The sequence below is a fragment of the Poeciliopsis prolifica genome, unplaced genomic scaffold (assembly GCF_027474105.1).
Source record: "Poeciliopsis prolifica strain line A6 unplaced genomic scaffold, Auburn_PproV2 SCAFFOLD027, whole genome shotgun sequence".
In the NCBI taxonomy this organism is placed as follows: Eukaryota; Metazoa; Chordata; class Actinopteri; order Cyprinodontiformes; family Poeciliidae; genus Poeciliopsis; species Poeciliopsis prolifica.
The window spans coordinates 4,219,780-4,240,772 of NW_026562402.1; the positions used below are offsets into that span (position 1 = coordinate 4,219,780).

General features: G+C 40.7%; 3 protein-coding genes across 6 annotated transcripts in view; 2 read left to right on the plus strand and 1 right to left on the minus strand.

Moving 5' to 3' along the window:
• The first annotated feature begins 1,816 nt into the window (after positions 1 to 1,816).
• On the plus strand, positions 1,817 to 14,319 carry stk38a (serine/threonine kinase 38a). 4 transcript variants are annotated; one of them, XM_055048706.1, is made up of 14 exons: positions 1,817 to 1,923; positions 3,786 to 3,923; positions 5,322 to 5,373; positions 5,557 to 5,679; positions 6,023 to 6,106; positions 6,196 to 6,319; positions 6,643 to 6,797; positions 7,026 to 7,137; positions 7,787 to 7,848; positions 9,281 to 9,398; positions 9,474 to 9,597; positions 9,737 to 9,832; positions 11,060 to 11,154; positions 11,255 to 14,319. In XM_055048706.1, exons 1-14 carry the CDS (start codon positions 1,874 to 1,876, stop codon positions 11,389 to 11,391), a joined length of 1,470 nt encoding a protein of 489 aa, XP_054904681.1. In that variant the 5' UTR covers positions 1,817 to 1,873; the 3' UTR covers positions 11,392 to 14,319. The 4 variants fall into 4 exon arrangements, with proteins under 4 accessions (XP_054904681.1, XP_054904679.1, XP_054904680.1 ...); XM_055048704.1 differs by having other exon boundaries at positions 1,820 to 1,923; positions 3,774 to 3,923; XM_055048705.1 differs by having other exon boundaries at positions 1,820 to 1,923; positions 3,774 to 3,923; positions 7,026 to 7,128.
• On the minus strand, positions 14,306 to 19,267 carry pex10 (peroxisomal biogenesis factor 10). Its single transcript, XM_055048710.1, has 6 exons — positions 19,023 to 19,267; positions 17,699 to 17,779; positions 17,216 to 17,616; positions 16,243 to 16,409; positions 15,955 to 16,096; positions 14,306 to 15,711 (listed from the first exon to the last, which is right to left on the minus strand). Exons 1-6 carry the CDS (start codon positions 19,132 to 19,134, stop codon positions 15,643 to 15,645), a joined length of 972 nt encoding a protein of 323 aa, XP_054904685.1. The 5' UTR covers positions 19,135 to 19,267; the 3' UTR covers positions 14,306 to 15,642.
• A 1,489-nt stretch (positions 19,268 to 20,756) lies between these two features.
• plch2a (phospholipase C, eta 2a) overlaps positions 20,757 to 20,993 on the plus strand; it is a 126,136-nt gene continuing 125,899 nt past the window's right edge. The window contains exon 1 of the mRNA XM_055048459.1: positions 20,757 to 20,829. The gene's annotated coding sequence lies outside the window, so the exon portion shown is untranslated. The remainder of the gene's footprint in view (positions 20,830 to 20,993) is intronic.

Consider the following 20,993-nt stretch of genomic DNA (forward strand, 5'->3'; position numbering starts at 1 on the left):
GCAGGATTGTTGTGTCTGACAGTCCCATCCTGGAGTCCTTCTCCATGGAGTTTGCATGTTCTCCCTCTGCATGTGATGTGTAGGTTCTCCCAAGGTACTATCATTTCCTTCCACTGTCCAAAACCATGACTGTTTGCTTAATTGGTCCCTCCAATTTTGTTTTTCATATAAAATCAAGAAAACTACGGACAACCCAGAACATCCTCTTTACATAAAAAAACAAAAAAAAACAAAACATTGTCTTCAGTCGGAGGCTTCTTCAAATATGCTGTAAACAGGCAGCTCCAGGAGATCAATCCAGCCCACAGCTCTTCAAAAAACATTAGATTGATATGAGCTGCAACAACATTTAATTTCCCTTTGGGCTCAATGAGGTATTTTTTAATTTAATTGAACTGCAATGGCCTTTAGGTGTACGTGTGTGTGTGTGCGTGCGTGTGTGTGTGTGTTGTGTTTTGGTTGTTTTCCTACAGACTGCTGGAGATCAATAAGGGAATTCATTGATTGTACAGCTCAACTGCACAAAAACGATCATCACCCCTGGTACACATATGCCCTCTAGTGGTGTGCAGTAAAATAAACTGACTTAAATCTTTTAGTTTAGTTACTTTTTGGTTGCTAAGCCTTAGAGACTTTGTGAGGCCTTCACAACAGCAATGAAGTTGTGAAGACCTCACAATTTCATTGTGAGGCAATGGAGTGAACAAAGTCAGCATAAGTGATATTAACAGCTATTTGAAAGGTTTATTTCTCAAGCCGGTATGTTAGATTCTGACAACTATTGATGAGATTAACTCAGATAATGTATGTTAACTTTATTGCTAGGACATTAATCTTACCTCACACTCTCAAATCATTTGGCTCATTTTAGGAAGACTGTAATTGTAAACTTAATTGGAGCAACAAAGAGCTTCTTCTGACAGGCATTTGCTTTATAAAATGTTTTTCACTTAATCTTGATTATTATTATTATTTTTAATCTTAAACCGGGATTTTCTGTGCAATAAAGTATAACTTGAAATTCAGGCAAAGTATCCACACTTACAGTAATGCATCTTCCAACTAATCCTTCTGCCTCTTTTAGTGGTGGAAGAATGACAAAGAAAGAAAAAAACATGTATTGATGATCATTTTTATTATGAATGCATTTCCTTCTACAGATTGTTAGACAATTAAACATTTCATTATATGCCCCTCATAGCTATCAAGTGAACTACTTCCAGATAAAATAGTTAAAGATTCACATTTTGCAGTTGAAATATTGTGTGTATAATTTTACCTCCCAAATTGAAAGTAATTTGTAAAACGACAAAATTGATTGCATAACTTAACTCAGATTTACAGCTTTCACCTATGGAAGCCCGTTTCTGCAACGTTGATAAAATAATAATAATAATAATAATAATAATAATAATAATAATAATAATAATAATAATAATAATAATAATAATAATATTAAGGTCGTTATTTTGCTATACTATCTCATTATTTTGAGATACTATCTTATTGTACTGAAATATTTTATGGCAGAAACGATCTTCAAAACTTCCCCTCTCTTTAGTGTAGACGTTATTTTGTGATGTCGAAGGAGGATTCATCAAATAACTTTGCTCCAATTTTTTGAAATTCATCTTTCTACTTTTTTTTAAATTATTATAGTTAACTATTGTCCAGACATCTTTGCCTCACAAAAAAATTTGCTCACACCTATGTGCTGCCATTCCTAAGCATATTTGGATATTGTAAAAATAAATAAATAAATGCAGAGGTTGCGCTAACAAGTCAGTGTTGACAGGTCTGTCATCATATGACAGGGCGGGTTGGAGCCGCTAGGTGTCTTACTGAGTTCAAAGACCGGGCGAGCGCCGCCCTCATGCTCAGCAGAACAAGAGAGAGAGAGCAGCTACCGCACCTTCGATCAAGGTAAGCGAACAAAGACCTGACCGTGGAGAAACAAGAGGAAGGCGCTCTGAGTTGGCGTGATGAACTTTTAAAGTAGTTAACTGTCGAATAAAATAAAAGTTGTCTGTTTTCCTAGGTGTGCTACTGGGTAGCTAACGATTACCAGCTAACTTTCACTTAGCTGTTTGCTCAGAGAACTTTAACTTTTGCAGTTAACCTAAATAAACGCAGAGCTTCCCTTGGAGACTGTCAAAATAAAGGTCTAAATTAGGAAAGCATGGGATGTCTTTGCATGTCGGTTTCATTTCGAAGTGCCTTTCCGGAATCGTCGTTACATCTGCTGTGAACTTTAAAGCCAGGAACTTTAGAAGCTAACTAGCAAGCTAAACTGATGTTAGCAGGTAAACACAGTGGTTTCTGAACCTGGAAGTTGGTGAAAATATACATTTGTTGTCTCTGAATATGATTAAGGGTGCTAAAGGGCGTCAAATGGTGATTTGAAGTGCTACCTAATTCACGTTTATGAACTTGGTGGAGGAGTGTTTTTGGTCCGTTGCTACCGAAACGAGCTCCGGTTGTTAAGAGTGGCTGGCTCAGTTTTATTGTTTCCATACAGCAGCCCGGCTTCCTCCTCCACCTTATCGAGCTGGGACTTGGCTTGGTTTTAGTTTTCTTTTAAGAAGCCGGGCAGTTTCCAATAAAGTCGAAAAATAAGTGTGTATTTCCTGTTAAGGAAGCTGGGTATTTTTAGTCGTTTTAATTTCTGTAAGTGCTTCAGTTCCCACTAATTTAGAAGATTAGTGTTGATTTTCTGTCTTTTACCACTTTGTTTCTGTGTTTTCATGTGAAACTGTCTCATCTCTCTGGGATGGAGTTAGCAGCAGGTGTTGCACAAAAAAAGATTTCCTAATTTTTGTGTAACATTATTGTTTCATCTCTCACTATGTGACCAGTTTTTTTCCCCCTTCTTTTAACATTTGTCAGAATGTCTGATTTAATGCAGAGTTATCTGTACCTTTTTTGGTCTGTTTGAGATCTTAGCCTCGTTTCCAGCATCTGCTTAAAATTCTTCCCAAAATTGTTCAAAACATTTAATAGGACTGAAAGCTCATAGCAGATCATACAAGTGGATTTCTTTCAGTTTTATCTGAAACCAATTGGGTTAGCGGTCCCTGATCGAAACCTTTCTACATTTTCCAACAATTTGTTGCTAAATATTTCTCCTCTGCAGGTTTGGTGTTATGCTACTACTTCATTGATCCAAATTAACAAACCTACTGACCTCTATTGTTTTCCTTTGTTATGGCATTAAGAGTGGAATAGTTCAAGGTGTTGACACACCTTGAACACACGGTGGTGTTCACACCGTGGCTCTGAGGCAGAGCCACCGTGTCCCACCAAAATTATTCCTTTTTTCACATTTTTTTTCTGAAACAGTACGGGTTATATCCTAAAATATGGAATCAAGAAAGGTAAAAATGGGCATAAAACCTGTGAGGCTTTATCGCAGTGTTTATTAGGACAGTGCGGTCCTGGGTTTAAGTCCCAGCCTGGGGTTTTTTCATTGAGTTTGCATGTTCTCCCTTTGCATTCTGGGTTTGCATTCCTACCACAATCCAAACATGATTTGTAGGTTAACTAAATATTTTAAATTGCCCTTGGGGTATCAGTGAGAGCATCCCTGGTTCCATGTCTATTGTCCTGGTATTCTTAGGACTTAAATGGGATTCAAATAAACTCAATATACTCAATATAATTGCTGTATTATTTCATTGTACAGTTCAAAAAACTATCTTGATATTATGTATAATTGTAAAATGAAAGCTCTGGTTGTGAAGACCGCTGGTCTCCATTGTTCTCCTCACTTGAAGGTTTGTTCCCAGGCGAAGTATGGCGATGACTGGCCAGAGCTCGTGTGCTTCGATGAGTAACCACACCAAGGAACGGGTCACCATGGCCAAAGTGACCCTGGAGAACTTTTACAGTAACCTCATTGCTCAGCATGAGGAGAGAGAGATGAGGTGAGATTCAGATGTTTCAGCTCTGCACATGACGCTCATGCGTTATTACAAAATTTCACATGTAAACAATTTCTATGAAAATCCATCTTAAGTTGAAAGAAACATAGTTGATTTTTGTTTTGCTTTTTTAAGCTTAAACGAGAAACACGCTTCATCAGGATGTGGGCTATGTCATGATGAAGTAAGGGCAGGGCTGCTTCCTGTTGTGGCAGGTTGCATCACAGAGTACGCTGCTCATCATCTCTTTGGGCTTTTATTTATGCAATACATGCAAGAATTTTTTTTATTTTATTTCAAAATGTAGATGTTATGTGAACTAACCAGTGATGCTGTACTAAGAGGGCTGAAAGGGGTTCTGAAAAAGTACTTTAATAATTTATTTCATTTTTATTGTTTTATCTTTTCCACACTAAGTGAAAAATCCAGAAACTGTGTGAATAGCCATTGCAACAAGTAAAATGTTTTAATGCTTTATGGTGGAGGGAGGGTTGATGCTGTGGGCTTGTTTTACTGCCACCTAGAGTTGACACAGAACTTCCCAATCTTCTGGTTTTCATTGCTCAACTTGAAACACTTCCTGATTTCATAACTCTGTCCACCTCTTTTATAATCCAGATCAGTTGGTATCCAGTTAGATTATTTATACAACATGTTTGCGCAAATGAGTTTCTAAACCAGATCAGTGACTGGGGCTGAACATGACCGATGCGTGGAGGCTGCTGCAGACTGGAAGCAAATGGCTTTAGCCTCTGCTAAAAACAACCTTCAGAAGAAAAAACTATGTGCTAGCTAAAAAATATTGTCGTTTGGCCAATTGTCTGCACACAGACTCAATTATTACAGCTGGAAACTAGTGATCAGGCCTGAAATCTGAAATCAGACGTGAACCTTGAGAGCCATATAAAGACTTTTACAAAGTCGGCCTTCTGTCACCTGAAGAACATTTCCAGGATTAGAGGACAGATGTCTCAGCGAGATGTAGAGAAACTCATCCATGGGTTTCTTTAGACACATTCATTACTGCAACTGCATATTCGAATATTTTACCCAAAAAATCAACCAAACAGCTGCTGCTGATGTACAGCAGTGCTGTTCACTTTCTCACTAAAACCAGGAAGATAGAGCAAATCTATCTTCCTGGTGTAAATCTTCCTGGTAGCTCAGAGAATAGACTTTAAAATACTATTGTTAGTTTTTAACAATGTGGTGTTAAAGATTTGTTGTTGTATCAACCTTCCAGACCTCTTAGGTCTTCTGGTTCTGGTCGGTTCTGAATCCCCAGTTAAGTTTGTCTCTGGTTTCTCAGTCGATGACTGTGTGTTGTTTGTATAACTCTTTTATGGTGTAAAGCACTTCCCTGTATAATGCAGTTCATTTGAATGAACTTGATCTGTACAGGCAGCAGAAGCTGGAGAAGGTGATGGATCAGGAGGGGCTGGCTGATGAAGAGGTGAGATTCTACAACCCAACGCAGATGAATGCACATATTATGTATTTTAATTTGTGAAAGGTTAAATAATATATACTGGTTTGGACAATTGCAAATGAAGTTTTCATCATTAAAAATTCCAGTTGTTTGTGTATCAGGCATGCCAGTAATCGTTTGAACATTCTTAAAATGCTTGTTTTTCAGAAACGTATCCGGCGTTCCGAGCATGCCCGGAAGGAAACGGAGTTCCTGCGTTTAAAACGCACTCGGCTGGGACTAGAGGACTTCGAGTCCCTGAAGGTGATTGGCAGAGGAGCATTTGGAGAGGTACATTTTTACTTCTTCTGTCGATTGTGAAAAAGATTCGAGAACAAAATGTGTTAAAAGACCAGCAAAAAGCATGAGTAACAATGCAATATGCCCCTTCTGATCAGTATTTAGCAGATGTACCCTGGTAGGGACTCTGTTTGGACAGGCCTAATGCGCTACAGGCCCCATGTCAAACATTCATTTCTTGTTACTCTAGCAAAGTTGTTGTGATCCATTATCATCATGCTGAGCAACTTATTCTTGAGATCATGTTATCTGTAACAGCTTAGTCTTTTGTAGAGGGGACCTTTTGTTTTCACAAAATTGTTTCAGATCATCATTTGTGTTGTTCTGTCTGCAGGTTCGCCTGGTGCAGAAAAAAGACACGGGGCACGTCTACGCCATGAAGATACTCCGTAAAGCTGACATGTTGGAGAAAGAACAGGTAAACACACACACACACACACACACACACACACACAGGTACGTTCCTTTGCACCAACTGGGTTTAGCTGAAGCATTGGCTGTCTCCAGGTGGGCCACATCCGTGCTGAGCGGGACATTCTGGTGGAAGCAGACAGCCTGTGGGTGGTGAAAATGTTCTACAGTTTCCAGGACAAGATGAACCTTTACCTCATCATGGAGTTTCTCCCTGGAGGTACAACTTTGTGAAGATTTTTACAAAAAAAAAAAAGGAATGTCGATTCAATTGTATTGAACAATGCTAAATGCACTCCATAAAGTGACCAATAACAGCAACAATAATAGCTAAAATAAGGAATAATAAACACATCAAAAATATGGGACTAAATGTTCCAAGTTACTTTCCGTGCTCCTGTCCTCTTGAAGAGTGACAGATCCAGCATAGAAGTGTTTCATTCATAGGAAAAAATAGCTTTTCAGTTCAAAGTTTGGTTTTTCAGCTTGTTGAGGAAAGGAGAGATGTAACTGGATATCTGCACATCCTGCTGTCTGTTGCAGGAGACATGATGACTCTGTTGATGAAGATGGACACTCTGTCAGAGGAAGCCACTCAGTTCTACATTGCAGAGACGGTGCTGGCCATCGACTCCATCCACCAGCTGAGCTTCATCCACAGAGACATCAAACCTGACAACTTGCTGCTGGACGCCAGAGTGAGTCCAGTCCAACCATTATCTACCAGCATTACTGTATACAGAATTGAAACATTGTCTGTGATTTTTACGCCCTTTGCTTTATTCAGGATGAATTACCTCCTTACGATAGTAACTTTCGGATTATGCGTAACGCATACAGTGACACTGATGTAATGTGCAGCTCTACTGTTTCCAGCTTGTGGCTCTTATCTAATCCTATCTTTAATTCGTCCTGTGTTGGTTCAGGGTCACGTGAAGCTGTCAGACTTCGGCTTGTGCACTGGGTTGAAGAAGGCTCACCGCACAGACTTCTACAAAAACCTGAATCACAGCCTGCCCAGTGACCTCAGTAAGCAAAGTCAGGCAAAGTTTTACTTTACTTCTTCCAACCGTCGTTGCCGTCATCATTGCATCCTTGGCTGCTTGCATTTGTGCATTGTGTTTAATTTGATGTAGTGACAGACAAAAGACTAAGACTTGTAAACAGTGGTAACTTGACACCTTTATCAGACCTTTCCAAAAGGTGAGTATGTTAAGGCTTTCTAACATTTTTTTTTCATAAAATTTGCAACAACATTGCTATATTTCAGCTTGTCCTAAGAGGCAAAGTGCAAAAATGTTTTTTTTTATTGAAATAGGCCTCATCTAGTTCTTCTTATTTTTCTGCAACCTAAAGATGCGTACTTATATTTCTAGTGTTGTCTGTGTAACCAGCATGGCTGCTTTGCTTGTTTTTGTGCTTTCTGGAATCATTTTGAAAACTTTTTAGATTATTTCTGTTAGACAATTTGTCCTGCATCTTTTGGCAACTGCAGAAGAGCCAATGCTAATCTTCACTCATGTGTTATGGAAGAGAAAAATTTCATCATAAGCTTTATTTTTTCAGTTAGTCAAACAAGGCAAAGTGAAGGAAAACAATCTTGTTTTGTTAAAAAAAATAAAAATAATAAATTGTCTTTAAGTAATAGTGAGGTTGATCCTCAGAAACTGATGGTTTGTCTGTGCAGCCTTTCAGAACATGAACTCTAAGAGGAAAGCTGAGACCTGGAAGAGGAACAGGAGGCAGCTGGTAGGTCTGAACAGATCTCACGACACCTCATTTACATTTTGGTTGCATGTTACAGGAAGTGGTATTTTGTCTAGACTGTCTATAAGAATATGTGAATACCTGCTAACATGAGCAATATTGCGTCATTTATATGTCATATTGTTTTTAACCAAACCATCAAGCTACAACATATCATATCAAGGCTCCTTCAGTTCAATCATACAAATCCAATTGGCCCTTGTGACAAAACAGTGCATCAAGTTCACTTTATTCACACTTCCAGGCTGAACTGGTGTGTGTGTATGAGAAAGTAATCAATGTTTGGGTTCAAACAATTAGCCTGTGATTAGCCAGTGGCTGAGAGCAGCTCATGATCTGATGATCAAGATGCAGCAGCACCTGAAGGTAGCGAAGATCGACGGGTAGCACATCTCGACAGAGCACAGTTTAATCACGCTGTCATTCAATTACACAGCGACGGAGAGCAACCCCAACATCTGAAATCTGAAGCTGTAGAATATCTTTGACCCCGATGAGGTCACTGATGGAGGAAGTCAGTGTTACTATGGCGACAGACTTTTAATCTGGAAAGTTTCTCAGTTTTTACTTTATTTCCTTTAGGTTAATTCTGCAGCAGTTTCCTCCCACAGACAACATGACCTCTAAAGCCTCTGTAGGCCTGATGGTGTCATGATTATTTTGGTAATAGATGAGTCTGACAATTCAGTCGGTTATTTAAAAAAATGGCCCATTCCTCAGACTTTTCATCTAACCACTTAAGCCTTTTTTATGCAATATTAGAAATACATTGAGAGGTGGAAATAAACAAATAATTAAATTCCTCAAGAAAATAAACATTTCATTGTCTAAAATGCGATGTCAGAGCAGGTGAATTTTAAACCCCCGGTAAATGGCTCTTTTTGCATCACAATGCTCCAGTTAATGATTAATCAATTACAATTATTATTTTAGTAATTAATTAATCACGAGTAATCTGTTTAATCGTTTAAGTCCTACCCGTAAAGATTGTGTGCTATTACTGCAGCCTGCTGTTGACATGAATGAAAATGTAATTCTTCCAGCACCTGGTACCTGGTATTCCAGGTATCTGGTCACTTAAGCAAACATAAGTGACATCACTTATTTTGGCACCAGATAAGTGATGGGAACTTTAGGAATGTCTAAGTTCACATTCAGTCATAACTCTGAATGGCCTTTAAAGGACTGAATGGGATGCTTTGGATTCCTTGGAACTATGTGCAGCTTGTTCACCCAAAGAAGGAACTCAACAGACAGAATTGTGGTAGTTGCACCACACAATACTGTCTGTGCATCTTATTGTCAGGGAAACTTTGACTCATTACAGCTGTTTCCCTCCGCCCTCATTTCTAGTCTAAACTGCTTTATTATCTTGTGATAACAAATGTGCTTTAATTGTTTCCCTCTCATTCAGGCTTTTTCCACAGTGGGAACCCCAGACTACATCGCTCCCGAGGTCTTCATGCAGAACGGATACAACAAGCTGTGTGACTGGTGGAGCCTTGGTGTCATCATGTATGAGATGCTGATAGGTAATGCTGGGGCCGCCAGCCACTGTGTACCAGTGTTGTTGGGGTGTTATGTGACGAACGGCTGGTCTGCTGCAGGGTACCCTCCGTTCTGCTCCGAGACGCCTCAGGAGACCTACAGGAAGGTGATGAACTGGAGAGAGACGCTCACCTTTCCCCCAGAAGTGCCAATATCAGAGAAGGCTAAAGACCTCATTCTCAGGCAGGAGAACAGACCTCATTCACTTTGCATCACCTTTACTGAATAATGAGTTTCAGTAGAGGTGAAACTTATTCATTATTCATTTGTAAAAGAATGTGCCGTAAAGCGTTCCAGCTGCTGATCAGATGTGCGTGTTCAGGTTCTGCTGTGAGGAAGAGAACAGGATCGGGGCTGCCAGCGTGGAGGAGATCAAGTCCAACCCGTTCTTTGAGGGGGTGGACTACGACCACATCAGGTAGGACAGCTGGCCGCTCAGCGCCACCAAACACATGCTGATGTTCAGATTTTCAGCCCACGGCTCAAGACTTCTGTGTCTTCAGTATAATTGGGACTTTGCCGTTTATACATGGATGTCTTATGTTTTAGCGGTCAACATTAACACATGAACCTGAAAATTTCAACGTGTTAATTTTGCATAGTGCAGATTAATCAAACTACCTATTTTGACCTAAAAGCCTTGTTCAGTTCAGTAATGGACTCCACACACCAGGAGCGACAAACAACAGAGAAAGGTTGAAACTTTTTCAACTTGTGTTTTTGCATTAGCCAGTGTGTGCACGTCTACATGCACAAGCTCAAAATTTCACATGGACGAATTACGTCAGTCACTCAGCTGGATGAGGACAAGCGGCTATCGGCTCATCATGCATAATCCATAGGAAATTATGGACAGCTCCACTATTGTGCTCCCTTACACAAGCTAAGATAGTCGGTGGCCGGTTCAAAACATGTTCATTACATTTAACACAGCTAATCATTCTTAGTTATTGAGATTTCACCTTTCAGTTCAGATGTTGCAGGTGACCTTTAAAAATAAAATGGCTTCCTTTAAGTCTTCTTCAATATGAAAACCAGGAACTGAGAATCTTCAGACATGTTTAGTTTGAGAAAATAATACATTTTCTTAACTGTATGCACATTAAGAATGTATTCACATTTTCATAAAGCCGTGTGCGCGATTTTTGAAAATGTGAAAACCATGACGGTTTTTCATACAGGCTGGATTGGCACATGCCCATGGAGGCATCAGACAGGTGTGGCTTAAGCAAAAAGCTGAGAAAAAAAATAAACAAAACAACAAATAACATGCTTCATAAATGAATTAAGAAGTTCCTGTAAACAAATTGCCCCTAAAAAAACAATGTTTAGATGAGACAAAAGTGACTTTTGTCATCCAGTTTTTGGTAGAAAGAGAGAGAAAAGAGAAAACAGTGAATCATGTCGAGAAATTATTTTAATTTCTATTTTTGTGATAGAAATGAAGATATGAAACCCTTACGCGCAATTAATCGATTTATTGCTTATTGCAAGAAAATGATTAACAATTCTGGACTTGGCCTCATATGAAACCCTTTCCTGGCGATACGTTTTTCAGTCCGCTGTGCGTTTCATTTAATCTGATTGCGTCTCAAATGAGCTGTGTCTCCCAGTCAGCAGACCCTCTCCTCCTCTCGTCCTGCAGAGAAAGACCTGCTGCCATTCCCATAAACATCAAAAGCATTGACGACACGTCCAACTTCGACGAGTTCCCCGATTCGGACATCCTCACTCCAACTAGTAAGCCTCCCGTTTTCTGGTTACCTGATACACTTTGTGCCCGAACGGGAAAGTGGTTTACCCCCTTTCTGTTTGTGTTTTTGTTTTTTCTTTCCTTCAGCCACCCAAGTGTCCAATCACAGCGAGGCTGACCTGAAGAACAAGGACTGGGTCTTCATCAACTACACCTACAAGCGCTTTGAGGGTCTGACGGCTCGAGGAGCCATCCCATCCTACATGAAGTCAGGGAAGAGATGACTGGCTGGAAGCGGACCCTGAAGGAATGCTGCTGCTGTGTGTGTGTGTGTCAAAACACACACACACCTCTGCTCAGTTATCAGAGCAGCAGCCAGCAGAGAACCAACACAGCTCATCCTCCTTCACTGCTTTCCATAGGAACCTTCCTGGAAACTTGCTGCCTTCACTTTAGTCCAAGCTTCTGAGGGTACCTCTCCGCTTCCCGTTGTCGCAGACTGAACTGGGATGAGTCTGACTTTCTTCCTCTGCACCAGGGAACGGTGCATTTTGTCTCCAGGTAACCAGCATCATTACATTCCCTCTCTGTACCAGCATCGTTGGCTTGGATCTACCAAGGGCTCTTCCTCCAGACGGGAGCGTTCTCTCCTCGTCCCGCTCTGGGGGCTTCATCAGCTCAGACATCGTATCGAGTCATCGCTTTGAAGTGAACCGGGCGCTCTTCAGGGATTCTGTCCTCCTACTTTTCTTTCTCCACATCACCTAACCAAAGACTGAAAGAACTTCTGCTCCATCTTCCTTTTGCAACTTTTTCCTAAACTTCCAACTTTGTATTTTTCTAGGATCCAGATTTGCACGATTTTGCTCTTTAACGAATGCAAAAAGTGGGCGAATTATGCATTTTGTGGAACAAACACAAGGTCTTGTTACATTTTTGTGATGAAGCATGTAAACTTCAGCACATTAGGTGAAGTGGCTGAAGATCCAGCACAGCTAGCACCACCTGCTAGATCCTGCATTGTGTAAAAGCTTTTTAAAAATATCACCTTTTAATAATAAGTAGGGGGATTTCTTTATTTTAAATTGGCCAGTGGTTAAGGTGTCGCTATGGAAACGAGAGGCTTGGCTGAAGAAGCTCCAATAAAATAAAAAGGAAAAAGATAAATACTCTTCTACCATTCTTTACTTTCAAGAAGTGACGTCAGATCCCAGATCAGCTTAAAAACACGTGAATGCGTTTCAGTAAACGTACAGCTTAGCCTTGTTCGTCACCAGCAGAACTTTCACACACACACACACACACACACACACACACACACACACACACACACACACACACACACACACACACACACACACACACACACACACACCTCTGACCCTGCTGTTCAACAATTCATCGAAGGGATTCAGTTAATTTAAAACAGTTCATTTGACTCGTTGATAAATGTCTAATTGGAGCTAATTAATAAACCTGTCAAGAGATTTAAGAAGAAAAGAAAAATCGACTTTGACCTGTTTTGACCTTCGAAATGAATTGCTGGGTTTTATTAACCGCGACAAGTAAAACACGTCCAGTCAGGTTCCGACTTACTCACCCTGGCAGGTTTTGATTGAACGTAACCTTCTGGACGTCTCAACGGGACGTCAATCTGACGGAACCAAAGATTAGGGTGATGGAGCAGAGGACCGCCAACCTCTAACATGTGAAGCACATCCTTAAAAATCAAGAACAGATGGAGGCGAAAACATGCAGAAATATAAAAAGAGAAAGTGAAGGCTTTTCCACTGATTACCAAGTTTTTTCTTTTTTGTTCAACTGAAAGAAATTTTAATTTCATTTCCCGTTTTGGTGGCCCTGCTATAGGAAGAGCTGGTGCCAGCTTCCAATCATAACCCTTAAACCTAAAGCAAACATAAGAACTACCAGTAAATCTGCAGGCATAATAATAATTTCCAGCCTAACTAGATGTGAAATGAAACCCCTGAAGAAAAATTTTGGTTCCACATGCAGAGAGTTCCTGGCTCTCCTCTAGGCCCCGCCTTCTTTCTGCTGCTTTAACCGCTTGCTGCTCACAGTGTTGCAGTCGTTCTCTGCTGGCTCACGTTTGCTTAACTAGCTGGAATATCAGCTGAGAGTGCAGCTGTGTCGAGCTGTCGGGTCGCCTCTGAGAATCTGGACATTCTCAGAGAGGCGACTGTGCAGATTCTCTTTGGTTTGTTCCTAAGAAATCCTCCTGAGCATTCGCTTCAAGCACAGCAACTAAGATCCGGTTTGGATGTTTCTTTAGTAGCACAGGGCTGAAAACTTTCCAGTGAACACAATATCCAATATGCTGTCTTATTTTATTTTATTTTTTACAAATGAATGTACATTTTTGCAGTTTGATTTTTAGTTTTACTCACAGGAGTTTAACTATGTTGCTGTAAATGAAGCCTGGATCACGTATGTTTTCATTTTATTTGGACTTTGACACTTTAAGTTATGAGGCGAAGATCTGTCGAAACCCATTCCCGCCCGGTGACACCAGCAGACGCAGGAAGTAGGAAAAGCTTTTTATTTTTGTCAAATGTTTTGCGTTTTCCCACATAAAAAGTGACAAAGAAACCGAAATGAAAAATGAGAAGGTGACAATCTGATATAAAGAGAGAATGTTAAGTGACCTACAACAGAAATGTGTATCTTTTAGTCTAATTTCCAACTTTTTATTTTTTATTAAATCTATCCAGTCTAGCAGGAATGGTCTTCCATATCAATTGCGTTATGGTGTGTTCAGGTAGTGTGTAGATGGGAAGCAGCACATTATACAATGTTTTAGAGAAGCACGTGGTGGAGCTTTTTTTATTTAATTATATATATATATATATAAATCTATTTTTTAAACTGCTTGTGCTGTTGAAGAGCTTACGTGCTTTTCAGGCTTTTACCAAACAGCAACATGTGCGCTGAGAGCAATACGACACATGGAGTAATTTCTTAAAAACGTGTGGGTGAGATTCTAAGTCTCTGGGACAGGATAGCATGTGGGTCTGTGTGGAGTGTTTCTTTTTTTATTTTATTTTCGGCAGAAGTTGCTCATGTGTGCATGTAACATGTTGCGTCTGATGGGATTTGGGAAGTTGAGTGTACAATATTTAAACTACTTGGTATGTATTGTGTGACTGGTGTATCGTTTTCTGCTACTTGACAATGAATTACTCTGCACTTAATCTGGCCTCCTGTTTTCATTCACATGCTTTCTGATTGGGATCAGAAGTTACTGGCGACTCCAGTGTGTGTTTACATCACCAGACAGCAGTCATACGGATCTGACTGGAGAACCAAACACTGACTCTCACGGGCAAGTCGAGCCAATTTATTGACCCAAAGAATTTCTTTTTATTTATTATTCGCCTTCATATCCAACACATTAAACACTGATAATCTTGATATTACATAATCTCAGATTTTTTATCCAACCAAGGTGTTGGTTTCTGTTAGGATTGCTCAAAAACATAATGTGATGTAAATTTAAGGATCAGCTAAAGAAGAAAAAGTCAAAAATTGGTGAAAACCGTAATCAGGGCCTGGTTGTAATTGCTGAGCAGTTTGGAAAAATGAAAAGATTACTTTAATGCCAAGCCTCCTAGTGGTATGAATAATTGTGGACTTAACTGAAGGTCTAAAATTCAATCAGGAAGAGTCATATTTAGTGAACTTGTGGCCAACGTCAGCATCATTGCTATCAGCGAATTCAAAGCAAAACAATTTCATAAAAATGGTAGAAATGTTATTTAAACCAGAGTCACATCAGTACAAAGGCTCATTTATTTAAAATGTGGATTGCTCTTACAAATTAAAATATTTTCAACAAGAAAAAAGTCTTTTAGGAAATTTATTTTCTAAATGTAATTACTTACTGCAGAATGGAGTTTTTCATGAAGTATCCAAAGTTGAATAGGAATTTGAAATATTGGATTTTTTTCACAACAAAAACACAATAAGATCTGAGTTCATCTTTAATGTTACCATGACGCTGAAAATATTCCACAAGAACAATCCGTCAAACTAACCTCTTATGATTCCCTTAAAACTTGAAAAGTTTGTTTTTTAATTAGCTGGTCAAAGAAAAAACTACATTTATCAGAATCTTTCATGAATAAAGTTCCTGAGCTTCCAGCAGAGCTGATCCAAAAAGGGTCCACTTTAGAACTACAACAAGCTAAAACAATTGTTTCATCATCCATTCAGTATTTTTTTCTCAATCATAATGCTGACTATAAGCACATGCTCATAGCATAAATTGAGCGCATAAAATAATATCCAAACAAAACACACCAGAAGAAATGATCCGATGAAGTTGAACATTTAAATCACCGCTGGAATTCCCAGATATCAACATTTCCATCATCTGATTGATACAATCCAAACATGTCCTGTTCTCTTCAGGACAGACGGACGAGTCTCAGCAGGCTGGAGGGCTCTGTCTCCATGACAACTGAATACACACATTAGGATGAGCTTCAGTTCAGCTGTGTGCTCCAGCTGGACGTCTAGCTGTAGTTCCTTAGAAACACCAGCCTATGAGGCAAGAACTTCTCCCGGCACAAAGGACACTCGGCCTGGATCACACAACACACACACAACACACACACACACACACATTTTATACATCTCTGGAGAAAATTAAGAGGCCGCTGCATTGAAAACCTCACAGTTATTCCACCAAATACTGATTTGTGAACTCTTTCTAAATGAATCTAAACTTGTTATATTTGGATTATTTGAGGGCTAAATGCTCTGCGGCTGGATGGAGGTGGGTTAGCTGTGACGTCCAGCAGGTCTGGAGCGGACCAGAGTCTGACCTTAGTGTTGCACCACTCGGCGATGCACTCCCAGCAGAACAGGTGTCCACAGGGGGTGCAGGTGGAGTTCCTGCGGGCCTCCAGACAGAGGATGCAGCGCGCAGGTCGGGGCGTGGAGGCGGAGCTCGCTGGGGGCCGAGGACTAATTACACACAGGAAGCTCTTATGAAGGACTTCTATGACAATGTTTTCATTTAATTAACACATTTCTATCCAAAAAAAACCCTCTACAATGGCTGAGAATGGTTTCAACCAGGAAAGTGAGCGTGTGGCGTTGTGGCGCTCTACCTGAGGCTCCTGTAGAGCTGCCACTCCTTCCTGGCTCTCTGCCTCTGCCTCAGGTTGTTGAGCTGCAGACTCAGAGTGACGAGCAGCTGGAGAAAAGATACGCAACCCAGCAGCCGGTAGCTTCTCCTAATGGACGAGTCATCAGCGTTCGGCGTCGTCACACACAGCTGAACACACACACACACCACTGACAACTCAACATTTACTTCCCTATTGGTGTTTTGTTTTCGTCTGACTGAAAATATTGAAAGTTACATCCTAAAACATAACAAAGAGCACCGGAAGACTGAACTTACATGCAGGAAATAGTTTCTTTCAGGGGGAAATATATCGAAATGGAATCATATGGATAGTACGTTCAACCTCACGTTGAATATTTAAGTACATAAAACTAAAAACTGAATTTAATTTGAAAAAATACTAAAAATGGGTATGTCAAATATAATTTCAAGAAAATAAAGATTTTATACTTTCCATTTGAATTTTTATCATTTTATTCACCCAGTAATAAAAATTAATAGTTTATCTAACTAACCGATTAACAAAGGCTTAAAATCAGCCTCTGTCTTCTTTTGCTTTGGTCTGACTGTTGGCCCCGCCCACCTGGTCATGTCTGCAGGTTGCAGTAAACAACAGTCAATCACTGTTGCCAACTCAGTGACTTTATTGCTATATTCAGCAACATTTCAGATAAAAAAAAGTGCTTTTGACTAAAATCAGAATCAGCAGGTCAGGCTTTTTAAAAGATTGGAAAATCACAAATTTTCCAGAATAAATACAGTCACTGAACTCCTAATATATAGATAGATAACTGTAATAGGAAAATACCCCAAAACATTTAGGTTAAATCATTTACTGAATTCTAGTGTTAATGTAGAGATGGAAATCAACAGGACTGATGCTCTTTGGTTCTGACTCAGACTTTGTTTGATGGAAAGTATTTGGTGAGCAGTCAGTGTCTGGTCTGACTTACGTAGCTGATTCCAGCTGCTCTCTTGGACATGTGGTAGAAGGAGCTGCTGATGTAGAACAGAGCGACATGGAGCCGGTGCAGCAGGGCTACGCTCTGCTGCACCACAAACACGGCCGGTTGGCAGGCCTTCCTCTGCCGCTCCGTCAGCAGCCCCACCGCCCTCTGCGCCGCCATCCTGAGCCAGTGCTCCAGGCTCCAGGCCGCCGACGTCGCCTGGCGCCGCCGCGCCTCCGGCCCGCCTTCCAGCTCGTTCTCCAGACACACTAGGACCTTCTCCAGGAGGTACGGCACAAAAGCGTGACAGAGGACGAAGAGGCAGCGCCTGGCCCGGGACGGGATCCGCCAACGGGAGGGATCCACCTGGACGATCCCCACATACTCCTCGCCCAGAGTCTGAAAACCTGAGCACAGTCCGGATCCGTCGTTTAACCGGCTTCGTTCATTCGATGAGGTTATAGCTCAACTTTTAAATTAAATAACGACCTGAGAGCGTGGTTAAACAGTAGTAAGCCAAGTCTGACAGCAGCTCCACCTCCCTCCTCCAGTCCAGCCAGTGTTTGGATCCTGCAGAAAAAGAGGAAATAAAACAACTCTTCATCTGAAAATTACCAGCAACGATAAAACGTCGTTGTAAACCCGCTAAAAACACAATGTAAGGAAATGCTACAGTGGCCCCTTTAACTTTTCCACATTTTCACACAATATAAATATAAACATAAATATATTTCATTGAAATTTCATTTGAAAGACGAACACATACAATTGTGAAGTAGTAAGAAAATTAGACACGATTCAGAAATACGTTTTGTGTTAACATATGTTAAGAATAAGGAAGCGCAAACAGCATCGTAAGTCAGATTTCACAGAGTGCTGCTCAAGACGAGGCCGTCCACCCAAACTTCCAGGCTGAACAAGGAGAGAGCTGGTCAGAGATGCAGCCAAGAGGCCCACGGCGACTCTGGACCAACCGCAGAGATCCACAGCTCAGGTGGGGCAATCTGTCCACGGGTATTTACGTCTCAAAGGTCAAAAAGGTAAACTGTGGCCCCAAATCCAGGAGGAGTAGAAAATGAGGACGAAGTTCAAACCATCCCTTTCATGTATCACAATGAAAAAAGTGTCATATCCCGACTCTAATGTCTCTCTGCTCAGCTTTCTAACCATACAGAGAGTGAAAACAAAGAGAGCAGCAAAAACAAATTAGATGGATCAGCAGTGCTTCATGAGAACCAAAGACATTTGTAGTGTGGAATGTCATCTCTGCTGCCTGATACTGAGCAGTTACCATGTCAGACTGACAGACAGCAACAGTTTTCAGTCAGAGGCCTCTTCACATTCGCTGGAAGACTGACTGCTAGTGGAGACTCTTCCTCTCCACAGCCTCACCATCCACAACAGCTTTTTGAATGTGCTTGGATGACATGAAATATGACAATATGTCATTTTCCTTTGGGGTGAATAAAACAGCTCTGAATTAAACTGAAATGGGAACAACTCAGCATGAAACACCAGATATCAGCCAACCTGTTCAAACATCAGCATTGACAGCCATCCTGTGATCAAATCACGCTCACGTAGCAAGGCCACCATGTTCCCTTTTGAATGTCCTACAGACAGACCTACACTTTGTTCCCCAACAGAGACAAGAAAGATGAAGTTCACTAAAAAGTTTGTTGCTCCTTCTAGGAAAACATGACAGCGGGCTGACTGACAGTCAGTTTTCCGAGTAAAGCAGACAGAATTTCAGAAGCAGGTGGATTTCTGGCTCTGGCTCCAAACCGAGGAGAATCTGCCAGAGATCGGTTACCTGCGACGCTCTGGCAGGCTTCATTAGCGCTGTTCCTCAGGAGGCTCCGGTAGAATTCATCCTTCTGACTGGACCGGATCAGCTGGGCCTGGTTCGCAGGAGCCAGAGGCATCTTCCCCGGACCTCAAGCGGGACGGTTCGCTGCAGCACAGTCACGAACTCCGGTCATAGCGCCCGTGTAGCGGGGAGAACGCGTTGGAGAGTCTCCGGTTTGTATCCAGGCAGCGCAGAACGGTTGATATCACTTCCGGACTTCTTCTTCGTCGTTTTTTTTAACTGGCGGTTGGTAAACAGCTTTAGGAAACACTACCGCCACCAGCTGGTCAGGAGTGTGGACCAAATAACGAGTAGTAAAATAAAATAAACAACAACAACAATAACAACAACAACAATAATAATAATAATAATAATAATAATAATATAATAATAATAATAATAATAATAATAATAATAATAATAATAATTAAACCCTCAATTCAATTCAATTTAATTTAATTTCCTACAAAGGTATTAAATGACAAAAGAAGGATTAAGTACAGAACGAACTGTAAGCCTCTGGACGTGTAAGAAATAAACAAAGACAACTTTCCTGCTAAGGTTTATTAACAAAAATAATCCAAAACAAAAATAAGAATTAAACCAATTACCAATAAAAACAATGTAATGATGTCACAAGTTTATTCAGTGGAATTTGGAAATTAGGTCTAATTAGATGAAAGTTGATTAAGATTAGTTTGCCAAATATGTTGTGAATTACTCACACAGTAGCACCAAAATATCTAAGAATACAACACAAAATAACTTGTGTGTGTGTGTGTGTGTGTGTGTGTGTGTGTGTGTGTGTGTGTGTGTGTGTGTGTGTGTGTGTGTGTGTGTGTGTGTGTGTGTATTATAGTAATCTCATAGTTGAGTGTGAATGTGTGGTTCAGTCCTTCATGGCTGAGTCCAAACAGTGATTAGCGATAACCATCTGATCTGACAAGCCATTAAATAAGTGTACCTAATGAAGTGAGTACAAATGGTTTAACTCCAGAAGTTTGGGTGCAGTTTCCAAGGGGAGATGGTCTGCCATATTGGCTTTAACTTCAGGGTTTTATGGAGAATTCACATTTTTTTCAAAGTTCACTTTTCCCAGCATGAAGGAAACATGTTGTTACAGCCTAGTGCATCACATCTCCCTGGACTGAACACAGAGATGTTCCTCTGCAGGAAACGGTCAAGCCTTTTATCTTTGCCTGAACGTTTTGTTTTGTGTCTCTGCTCCATAAACGAATAAGTCAGGTAAATGAAGCAGAGGGTTAAATTTAATATCAGTTTGAGATAAAGTAAAAACATTAGTGGAGTGAAATAAAATAAGAAAATGCTCTACAGATACACAACCGAGCTTTCTGAACCCGTTGCAAGGAAATACTTGCTGACCTCTCTGTTAAATTACTCATACAGTCATTCTGAGCTGATACAGAGCAGCTGAGATCTGCTTGGAAAGTTGCAGAACCAGTTCTTTTGTCTTGTCAGAGCTGCCAGGGTGGTGTATTATAACCTCCATCCCATTCTAAGCCCATTCCTATCTTGTTGCAGACACTTTTCGGAGCACTTGAATCAACCCTTGGATCACGGCCCGTCCATCCCACTCATCAGGAAGCTGAACTTTGTTCAAAGCGAGGGGGGAGGAGTCAACGGATTGCCTTTCCCTCCTTCCTTCAACTTGGCAGCTAATTGTGAGTTGCTGCAGAGGAAAGGTGGAAGGTGTGGGAAGTGCTTCAGTGTTTGGAATAAACCGTCCATGGAACAGTCTATGATTTCATAGGTAAGGATCTCCATGTTCATCTCCGTGTTTACTCCAGTGAACATCATCATGACATGACATGTAAGTTTCTGCCTTAAAGCCTGAGGGTTCAGAATGCTTTACTGATCACAGCAGCGGTATACCGGCAGTGTGTACCTGAGCTCCTGCTGCAGTCGTGTTGAGGA

Bases quoted from the DNA above. Each gene is read 5' to 3' on its own strand.
- stk38a (XM_055048704.1), top strand. From the start codon at position 1,874: ATGCTCAGCAGAACAAGAGAGAGAGAGCAGCTACCGCACCTTCGATCA. The intron at 3,924-5,321 runs GTGAGATTCAGA...TGATCTGTACAG, and splicing joins CATGAGGAGAGAGAGATGAG to GCAGCAGAAGCTGGAGAAGG. The intron at 5,374-5,556 runs GTGAGATTCTAC...CTTGTTTTTCAG, and splicing joins AGGGGCTGGCTGATGAAGAG to AAACGTATCCGGCGTTCCGA.
- pex10 (XM_055048710.1), bottom strand. From the start codon at position 19,134: ATGCCTCTGGCTCCTGCGAACCAGGCCCAGCTGATCCGGTCCAGTCAG. The intron at 16,097-16,242 runs GTAGAGCGCCAC...GTGTGTAATTAG, and splicing joins CAGCTCTACAGGAGCCTCAG to TCCTCGGCCCCCAGCGAGCT. The intron at 15,712-15,954 runs GTCAGACTCTGG...TGTGTGATCCAG, and splicing joins CCGAGTGGTGCAACACTAAG to GCCGAGTGTCCTTTGTGCCG.